This window comes from Typha latifolia, chromosome 1, assembly GCF_019914945.1.
Source record: "Typha latifolia isolate L0001 chromosome 1, TyphaL0001v2, whole genome shotgun sequence".
In the NCBI taxonomy this organism is placed as follows: Eukaryota; Viridiplantae; Streptophyta; class Magnoliopsida; order Poales; family Typhaceae; genus Typha; species Typha latifolia.
The window spans coordinates 14,207,816-14,219,066 of NC_133086.1; the positions used below are offsets into that span (position 1 = coordinate 14,207,816).

At 37.9% G+C, this 11,251-nt stretch overlaps 1 protein-coding gene across 1 annotated transcript; it reads right to left on the reverse strand.

The window, feature by feature from the left end:
* Positions 1–2,904: 2,904 nt before the first annotated feature.
* LOC140780398 (uncharacterized) lies at positions 2,905–10,658 on the reverse strand. The gene is made up of 4 exons (XM_073125922.1): positions 10,013–10,658; positions 5,036–5,138; positions 4,329–4,519; positions 2,905–3,470 (listed from the first exon to the last, which is right to left on the reverse strand). Exons 1-4 carry the CDS (start codon positions 10,630–10,632, stop codon positions 3,215–3,217), a joined length of 1,170 nt encoding a protein of 389 aa, XP_072982023.1. The 5' UTR covers positions 10,633–10,658; the 3' UTR covers positions 2,905–3,214.
* Between the last annotated feature and the right edge of the window lie 593 nt (positions 10,659–11,251).

An 11,251-nucleotide genomic window follows, 5' to 3' on the forward strand; every position in this document is an offset into this window, starting at 1 on the left:
GAACATTGAACCATCAAAAGGTGCTGCCAGCCTTCTTTCACTTAGAAGATGTTGCAATGAGGAGGTTTCAAGCTACTTAATGAGTGCAACCGTTTGACAGTCAGGATGAGTTCGCAAATGCGTTTTGTATTCATTTCGAACCCTCCGACTATGAAGACTTTCAAGTTACCCTATCAAAGTTGACCCAAAAGATATCTATAAGGGATTATTAAGAAAATTTTGAGAGGATTAGCAAACGAGTTCATAGATGGTCTAACTTGGCCCTCAAAAGTTCCTTCATCTCTGGCCTTCAACAGGACATTCAAGCAGAGGTCAAGGTTACTCGCCCAAGAACATTGCTTAGGTATTCTCAATGGCATAAATGATGGAAGAAAAGTTGAGGGCACTCAAGACAACCCACCAACGAACGTGGACAACAATGGAGCCACATACCCGCCAAGCTGTGGGCACAACCACGGATCAAACGCCATGGAGCAACCCGAGACCATTAGCCTCAGGTGTGCCAAATTCGGGACGGGCTCTACCAAATCGAACCAGGCCAGCCCCACCGCAAACTGGGCCAAACCCTAAGGACCAGCCAAGGATGATAGGCCTACGCCTTACCCCAATGGAATTAGAAAAATGACATTGTAAATGACTTTGTTTCTATTGTAATGGACAGTTTGTTCCTGGACATGAGTGTGCTAAATAACTAGCTGCTATCACGCTAACGGAAGAGTCAACCCAAGGAGAAAGAGCATGGCCAAATAGAAGAGACGCACTCGAGTCCAAGGTAGATTGGTGACCGAAGTATTTGTTGAGTGGTGTAAGCACACCATTAATGAGGCGAATTGAATGCTCGAATCCGACTTCATGGACTGCTATCCAGATTTGACACCTTAAGATCAAGGCAAATAGAAGTATGGTAGAATGATATGACTCGGTCGATTTGGATCCATTCACAGCACATTTTGCTCAAATAGTCAAGTAGTTATCTAGTTTAGCCATTTACATTTTTTAGCAATTGTCATGTTGGTTGAGCTATGAACTCAAGTACCTACTAAATATGTACTCAACTTATTAATTAGTTAATTAAGTTGAATTAAGTTGATTAATTATTTTAGTCAAGTCATGACATGTATGATGAACTAAAGTTCGACTCGAGTTAGTCAATTTACAAGTCCTTATCTAAATTGGTTTAAGGCTTTTATAAATTTGTACAGTGCAACTTTAATTTCATTATCAAGAATTATTAAATTGCTCTTACCACTCCCATCTCTCTATCTCTATCTCGAAGCATCGGCCACCCTCCTTCCTGCTCCCTCCTTAACAACTGCACCACCATCTACCGTGGATCGGTCTCAACTAGCCTCTAGACTCCCTCTTCTCCTTCTCTACCTGTCTTTCATTCCCTATTCACTAATCTCCATCCAAAAGCAAGTTAAATTTTGCACTAATCCCTAGCCACAACTCCACTATCCACCTTTCATGTTTCTCTCGCCACATTCTGAACATTGGTCAATATCTCCATAAGATCTCTTTATTACTTATCCGATCGACTTGATTCCTGTTACGTTGAATCCATGATTTCTAGAGGGACAACCTATCAGAATAAAAGACTGCTAGATCGATCTGCATCGATCTCGAAAGTTTCAATTTTAGATTTGTTCCAAGTCGTCTCTCTCTTGTTGCGATCACAATCATCCCTGATGGTGATCGCAACAAGTTTCTTATACCCATACAAAACAGTGTCTTATATTTTGGAAAGTGAAATTAGAAAGGAAAATAGAGAATGCATTTCTTATCTAAAAGTTAGAAATGATCAACTGTTGCAAGAAAAACAAAGTTCCACAAACTCAACTATTTCGCAAGGCAGATCAAACTGTTGCACTACAAATTTTTTTCTATAAACCCATAAATTTCAGCTGAGATTAAGTGAGGATAGTCCTGAAATTGTCCACATGTGGCGATGAAGCAAAATTTTATGTATAAACATTTCTTATCAATGTCTTCTTTTCATTGATGAAGTTCTCAATAAAATTGGATGGTATACCCTATCCGCTGAGAGGAGAATTAGTTCCTTGAAAGAAAGGAAATAACCTTGGAGCTTTAGGAGTATCAGACTGACATGTTTATGCAATATCTCACTATGTGCAATATATTAATGCTAACAATTAGAACTGCTTTATGTAGAAGAGAAACAACGCATAATAATTCCAGTATCTACTAATATTCACCAGATTTTCTTAATCTTTCTCTTCAGCCTGTAAGCATGACTTAAACTATCCAATGTGTAATATTAAAAGTCAGATCCTATCAAGTAACAGAATATGTTAAACTAGTCAACTAATTATTTATCCACCATAAAGCCTAGTTCGTCTGTTTAGATTATAAACTCAGGGAATGATATCAAAAGAACCATGTGCTTAAAGTTCAAACATAATAGAAATTCACTTCTCCAATAATTAGAAACTAAGTGTACAACTTTGTGAAGAGGACAAGCACAAAAAAAGTGTCAATAATATAAGTTGGCAAAGTAGATATTATCTGCTGCAGGAAACAATAAATGAATTTCTAATACTGAAATTGATAACAAATTAGAAATTCACTTATCCAATAACTAGAAACTAAGTGTACAACTTTGTGAAGACACAAGCACACAAAAGGGTGTCAAGAATACAAAGTTACCGGAAATCTTGTATCATGCTGCATCTGACTCAATGAATAAATTTTCAAAGTAAATATTATCTGCTGCAGCAAACAATACATGAATTTCTAATACTGAAATTGATAATCAGCACACGCAAATCATCACTGAGAAATCTAATATTCCATCAATGATTATTTGAATAATACACAACTTTAGCTAACTGACCCAATAATTAAAGCACTGACAAAAGCTTACAGTGGCTGCCAGTCATCATATTCTTGAAGAAACACATAAATTGCATTTACTCTTGCGGAATGGATACCGTTCCTTTACATAGGTTCCGAAGAGGAAAAAAATGAGAAAGATAAGAGCCAAAGAAGGAAAAACAAGAATAGCAAATCAGGCAGCAGTAGGCTACTAATCAATATCTGCTAAGACGAAAGAACTAGTTCTTTAAGGCCCATGCTTATTTTTTGGCAAATGAAACTTAGAAATGAAACAAAGTAAGCAGATTTGACCTAAATGTTAGATCAACTGTTGCAAATGAACAAAATTTTACAAATGCACCACAGCTAGCAAGGCAGATCAAACTGTTGCACCACAAGTTTCTATAAACTCGTAAACTTTGTTTGAGTACAAATGAGGATAACTCCTGAAATGGTCCACATGCGGCGATGAACCAAAATCATATGCATAAACATTTATAGCCAATGTCCTCTGCTCCTGGATAAAGTTCTCTACAAGGTTGGCTGGTATTACCTTATCAGCTAAGCTGTAAAGATAAAGCTGTGGACAGGAGGGTTGGTTCCTTGAAAGAAAGGATATCACCTTGCTCAGCCTCCTGTAAAGAAATAAAAAGATTTACTATTAATTAGGAACTATGAAGCACGGATACAGATATAGAATACATGGATACAAGATATACGGATACATGGATACAACAAATTCTTAAAGTTAGGATACGGATACACCAAAATTTTATAATAGAAACTGATATGAAACTCAAAATATTAGTGAAACATTGATACATAATTCAATTATTAATCTATAATTAATTTGGATCTTCAAATAGCTTTCAAGTTATATGTCTAATTAATTATCAAGTAAATAAAGCTTTAAAATTTCTTAAGACAATGGTATATACATATAAAGTATATCTTTTATATCATCTATTAGCAAAAAAGAAAAGATTGGATGATTAAGAAATGTATCGAAGCCATATCCCGTCTTATCAGAGTCATATCCCACCATATCAAAGCTGTATCGATGCCATATCGAACTCATATCAGTGCAATATCAGAGTTGTATAGGAAAATTAAACTTAACTTTTTTAATTCGAATACTCCAGCCGTATCTAGTACGTATCGGGCCATATCGTGGTCCAATACATATCAATTATTAGGAGAAAACAAAGTATCCATGCCTTATATTAGGAAGAGGTTCATTCAATTTATAATAATTTGCAAAATAATCAGTAACAGCACAATTCAGGCATTTGCCGCTAGAGGTGTTCTTGCAAGAAAATACATTGCTACCATCAGTTCATATAGGAAGTCAGCAATGAAACTATCTTGGTATACCACCAAAGACAAGAGTTTATGCAATTAATATGGACATCTAAAAAAATTTAGAAAGGGGAACAATTAAGAATACCGTACATGCATTCACAAACACAACTTTCAGTAATAAAAGGACTTACTGTTTTACATTGGGTAGCATCAGGAATATCTCAAAAAAATTTCGTAGAATTGAAATGACAATAATTTCCAACAAAGAGGGTGTGATTCTTTTTGTGTCCAATCCATTGGATCCCTCAAATGATTCAGCTGAAGAGTATGTCAAAGAACTGCGCTTCTTCAGGAAGGCAGCACAAAATCCTGCAGCCCAGACCTAGGATATGGAATGTTCACTAGCAAATTAGACCATAGAACCAACTGAAGCAATTTGAAGAGCCTACAATTAAGAACAATGACCCAATCCTAATAAGGTCTTGGAAGAAAACATGATAGCACAAAAAAAAGCAAAGATTTTCCTTTTCCTAAAGATTAGGCAACACTAGCAAAGAAGATTAGGCAACAGTAGAAAGCACCCAGAAAATTTAATAAGGGACTTGCACCATAGTGACACCAGCTAATAGTTGATTCCATAATTGATGCAGATTAAAGTATTAGTCCTTACTAATTACTAACCAAAGAGGACACCTACAACAAATAATAAAAAATTAAGTCTTCCCCTTGTCCTGCCAGCCTGCTACTTGATTAGCAGAGTTTCTATTCAACAATGACAAACACCTAAAATATTTATTTAAAACACACTTCCAGTTTAAAATGGTGTAGAATTATGGGTTTCTGCAGTCAATACTAAAGAAATCTGCAAACCATGGGTGATTAGAAGTATAATTCAAACCTGAGGATTTATCTCTGCAGCAGGTCCAGAGTCAATAATACATCCTTTGATCTTCTCAATAATATCAACCCTTGATTGGAGGTTCTCAAGTATGACACCATAACTAAAAGACCAACCACAAGAGAAGGATATTTTAGCTAAGCTTTGAAGAACTGTTGAGAACGAAGGTCTAGAACTGACAAGAAAAGTAAAAGTTTAACAGCCTAAGAGGAAAAGGCTCAATAGCCTCAATCTTTTATATACAATCTGTTGTAGGTACTAGGTTTAGAAAATTTGATCAATATGTTCAACCAAATGTGGAAAAATAAATTTTAGCACATTCAAAAATTGCAGTGCTAGAGGAATAGAGCATACCAACCTTGGCTTGACACAACACGTATTGCAACACATGCCATGTCGAGCTACTAGCACACTGGATGGTCTCAATATGCCCAAAAATGAACCATCTAGAACAATTTTGCTACCACCAGCCCATCTAGGATGTCATCCAATGGAACTGGAAACTTGTATTTCATATTATATTGTTGATACCTCTGTTATGAGCAAACATCCACCAACTCTATCCTTATTTGGGTTAGCAAAGCTTGTATGACATATGAAATCATGCTATCACTGATGAAACCATTTCTTATCTGATCAAACCATTCTTAGCAACTTGTTGTCCTATTCCTAAAGGATGTCAAGTTCCTTCGGCTCATCAACCTTGGCTTGACACAACACATATTGCAACACATAAAAATATGTTTGGTTACAGAACCAGTTTAAGGGTCTCTAAACCAGTTCAGAAAGGGTCAATAATTAAACCAATTGTGTGTCAATACTCCCCATAAAAGAAAATCCTATTGGTACCTAACATAAGAACTTGAAACTATGATAGAAATGACTTACATTAATGAATCATTTCTGCTACTATAGTATCTTCTTAGATGATAAGGGCATATTAATAAAGTATTCTTCTTTTCTTGCAAATCTGAAGGATGAAATTCATGTTTCATAGAAGCAAGGATAACTTTACGTAATCTTTTTAGAATATATACTATGTTTATCTGTTTGTGCAATGTTTAAGTCAAATAAATATCCATGCCCTACCAAATAGCATATGATCGGCATCCAAGTCGACCACATCACATATCCACCACATCACATAATAACTCCTTGTAGTTCTTAATGATGGAATAAGGTACAAAGCATTGTTCTGTTACTTAGAGATTCAACAATATCTCTACTCCAACCAACATCATATGCAGAGGGATTCTTCTACACTTCAAGTTGTAATTTTATGACAGTAATTTTGGAGATAATGTTTTCAACAATAACCTATCATGATCGGATCACAAAAACAGTGATGAACACAATGACTTTAAAACATTGTGCCTACAAACAATCTCCTTCGGTGTTGTGTGTTGTAAAAGCAGTGCAACCAGTGAAACACACTCATCCTCATGAATCATACCACTTGGTCCTCTTCTTCAAGGTCTTAAAATTTCTTCTACTCCTTCAAGGTTGATTGCTTGCCTTCAGGGCCAATGATTCGAAGTTTAGAATAGTGTCCCTTATGATTACACTTATCACTTCAAGGTGGCACTAAGAGTTCTCTTTCACATTAAATGGTTCACCAGTTTTTTTTTCACTTTTGATTCATTTTGCCCATGCTTCTTGGTGAGGACATCACTTTTCGTCACGTTTATTCTCGTAAGCGCAAAAGGGCTGTACCCGTGACCCTTTGGCTTAACGAAGGTTGTGACTAGTCACCTTCTAGAGCTATTTTCATCTTCTGTCTTTTACTTTATTTTGCCTATATAAAAGCTTCTAATCATCTTTTATGGGTTAATAAATATTTTGAGAGCTTTTGTATATTGAGTGTTTGTTGGTGGATTCCAACGTCGGTGGATTCCGACACCCCGATTGGTGGATTCCATGGGTTTGATTATTTCTCCTTACTTTTTCTTCTCAACTCTACAATCAAGACGTTATCCTGCATCAGCTTTGGTATCAAAGCAGATCGTTTTCTAATTTATAAACGCTCCACCGCCTGGATTCTACGCAACACCTCATCTTTTCTTCGTCAGATCAATCGCTCCACGAACACCAGATCGCTACGAGATTCGTCGCCCGATAATATTAGGATCCGGATCCGAGTTACGCGAGATCACCCTCAAAGAGAAAAATAATAAACTATTACCATCACCAAATCTCCACAGAAGGAGATAATCACAAATAAGCTTTATTCAATAGATTTTTTTCCCTATTTTAGATTAAAAAAAAAGCTCTCTAAAAAGAGAGAGAGAGAGAGAAAAAAAGAAAAGAAAGAGCTCTCTGAAAAAAAAAAGAGAAAAAAAAAATTCCGAAATTCAGTTTATTTGTTTCATTTTTATCTTTAATTTTAAATTTCAAAAATTTCGAAATTAATTTTAGAAGATTTTTTTTTCTTTTTCTTATTTACCTTTCCTTAATTTTAGGAAATTAGTTTCTATAATTTTGGGATTAATTTCTATAATTTTGGGAAATAGTTTCCAAAATTATAGGGATTAGTTTCCATAATTTTGGGAATTGATTTCCACAATTTTAGGGATTAGTTTCCACAATTTTAGGGGTTAGTTTCTATAATTTTTGAAAATTAGTTCCCCTAATTTTAGGATAAATACCTATCTTATCTACTTTCCTAACTTAATCCCAACTAACACAAAACCTAAACCCATTAACCCACTAGCCTAAACCTCTCCTCATTCCAAAACCCAAAGACCACTAACCAACTAAGCCCACTAGCCTAACCTAGCCCATCTTTTAGCCTTAGTGAATCGGTAGAAACCTATCCAAAACCGACCCGTTTACCTACAACCCAATCCAAACTCATCGTCATCTTCCTCTTCTTTAGCCCCAACCGTCACTCACATCTATCATCCCATCTTCCTCTGTTCGCCACACTATTGCCGACCTCCACGGACGACGCCACCGTCGATTTCCACGGCCCTTGCTCTGCCATGCCACCATCTTCACCACCACCACTGCCTACTGCTGCCCCCGCAGCCCTTGCCGCGGCCGCCGCTACTGCAGCCACCTGCTGCTACAATTTTCAGCCGTAGCCACCCATCCGCAGCCATCTTTGCTACTACGACCACTGCTGCCACTTCCACCGCCACTGCCGCTCTACTACTGATGTCGCTGTAGCCCCTGCGCGGTCCTGCCACTGCATCGTCGCAGCCGTCGCCGCTGTCCCTACCACCGCAGCCGTCGCCACCGCCGCTAATGTCGGATTTCGGCCACCGTTATCACGACCACCCTCTACAGTGGACGTGCGACATTCGGCAACATCCATCCTTTCTTTACTGTTATTTGTTAGTCTTAAAATAACAACTATCTTTCTGTTGGTGTGGATCATAATCATATTGAGCCTATTATTGTCTGCTATTGCCTACCTATTTACATTGCTTAATTCATTTGTTTTATTTCAACAAGCGCTTGAGCCTGATATTGCCTACCTACTTTTTTATTTGTTACAAAAAAAATAATTAATATTAACGGTAGAACTAGCTAGGTTAGAGGGAAAGTCTTGACATATCTACAATCCCCATCTCGATCTCGGGAGCTTGTACTACTGGCTTGCAATTTTTCTGCTGAGTCTGACTGGCTCTTACTGAAAATTTCATAAGTGGCTGTAGGTTATTCTGGTTATTACTCCCTTATTGTTCGTTGTGATCTCTTAGCTTGCATATCATCATTCATTTATTACATTTATTTCTTTAGTGGTAGAGACACTTTATATGAACATTCGTAGTGGCAGGAGAGTCTCTCACCCTTCATTCCAGTCTGTTATGGAACCCAATACCATGGAAGATTTTTGTCGATTTTTACAAGAGTCCATTGAAGCCATTACAACCAGATTGGATGTCTTCAATGCTCATCTTGAGGCTATTGAGATGGGTCGTGACCAACATGAGACAAAGAGTGACGTCGGTGCATCCAACACAAGTGCCACGCGTGCCGCTCCTAATGTCGAGACCAATCGACAGGCTCCATACTACCCTTCATCGATATTTAGTTGTTATTGTTATTTCTTAAACTCATCTTACAAATCATCAAACCCATGATCACCATTAGAAGGGATACTTTGCTCTGATCCATGATGCTTTGGGACATGGAATCCTCCCTCCGACACCATTTAATGCAGCAACATAAATGCAAAGAACTAGATCTAATTTCTAGCATTAGAGGAAAAGAAAAGAAATCTAATATCATTCTAGAAGCAGAACTCTTGAATCCACAAGAGAAAAATGATGAAAATTAAGAGGATTTATTTATCATTTATCAAAACTAGTTGTCCTCCAGTGATGATACATGCCCTTACTTACATTAGAATACTCCCCATCCTAATAGAAAAGCTCTTACCCACATCCACGTTCAATGAAGCAAGCCAACAGGTCAAAAGTTTATCTACATTCTTCATAATTTTGAAAATTGTAACTAGCCATTTCTTGCACCAAGGAGGATAATTTATGAATAAGCTTCTGCTTATCAGAGAATAGTAATCAAACAACCCAACTCTGCTGTTAATAAATCCTAGTCAAGATGGAGTTATCACCATATCATTATCCAACCTCTTGGATCCAATGAAAGGTAAAGAGTCCTTGATAAGATACTATGTAAGCCCATTTAACAAAATATACTCCACGTTTATTATACCACTCAATCAAAAACTCTTAATTAAACACCAACGAAAGGTAAAGACCCTCCTTTACCTATCATCGGCCTTTTCCTCATTCATTTACCAAACGAGGCCTCAGTGTTTTGAGTAATATATGCTTCGTAGTGCTCTATAGCCAGCAAAAACAGTTATTTCCAGACCAAACAATCCCTTATTAACCAAATCCACGCATGCCATCATTCTACCCATTTCTTTTCCCACCCCTCATATCAAAGTCACTGTATTATGTAAGAAAACTCATAAAAGACGCAGGAGAACACAAACAAAGCACCTACGTGAGCCACCCAGTGTTGCTAAAGGTGTGGAAGATCAAATTCCGCTCCCTCCCATCACCCTCCTTCTCGGCGCACCACTCTGCTAGATCCTGCGCAAATCTCCCAATCTTATCTTCAACCCTCCTCCCAAAATCAAACCCGACGAGGCCCCGCATCGGCACGACAAACCGGACCGATCGAATCCCTCTTGCATTGTACATATCTGCGTACTTTTTCAAGTGCTTCTGCTCCGCTCCCAGCCATCCGAGCAAAACCACCGTCAATATCGCGCTTTTGTCGCCGCAAAACCCTAGGTTTGCGGCTCCCGAGCCCTCCGGTACCCGATCCCACTGCGCGAACTCCTCATTTGGATCGGAGGAGAAGGAATGAATAGATTCTTGGGGAATATAAGAGAGGAAGAGGGGGGATATGGGAAAAGCGAGATGGGTTTTGAAAGGGAAGGGAAAAGAGGGGAAGGAGGCGGATCGGAAGCATGATTTGTGGAGAGATAGGGATTTTAGAGATCCTCGATTAAGTTTTCGGATGGGAATTGCCGAAAGGAGTCGAGAGGAGGGAGAGAGGTGGAGGCGGCGGCCGTGGAGGACGGCGGTGGAACTAAGGAGCCGGACGTAGGCTTCCATTGCGCGGTTGAGAAGAAAGATTTACACATTTTACTAGTTGGTGTTGTTTCTAAAAGTAGCAGATAGTATATAATGACAATAATACCCCTTAAAGTGCAAGTTTATATGTGTAATAATCGGATATGGCCATTTTAGAGACAATTGATGAATTGATTAACTACCGTCAAAATGAAAGCGTTGTAGGTTTGGCCATTTTGGCATAAAATTACTTACCCTCTTAAAACTTTGACATCAATCAGCTCTGTATGTATACAGTATACTAATTACAAAAATGAAAGCGTTATAGTTTTCATCCAAATCAATAGTCTTTGTTTTAGAAAACAGAACTCAACAGTCTCAATGCCTTTTAACTTCCAAAAATAGTTGACTAACTATATTGCCACCATTCCTTCAACTTTTATGGACTAAAATAACTCTCTATCATCAATATAAACTAAGAAATAAGTTGAAATTCACCTCTAACCAATCATCCCTACCTTCTTCTTCCCTCCCTCTCTTTCTTTCTTTTCTTTTTCCCTCCTTCCTCCACTTGCAACCCTCTTTTCCCCTTCTTCTTCTTGCCATGCCGAGATAATTCTCGAGCTTGCTGACCCTGTGGCCTGGCACCGCCAATGAGTCT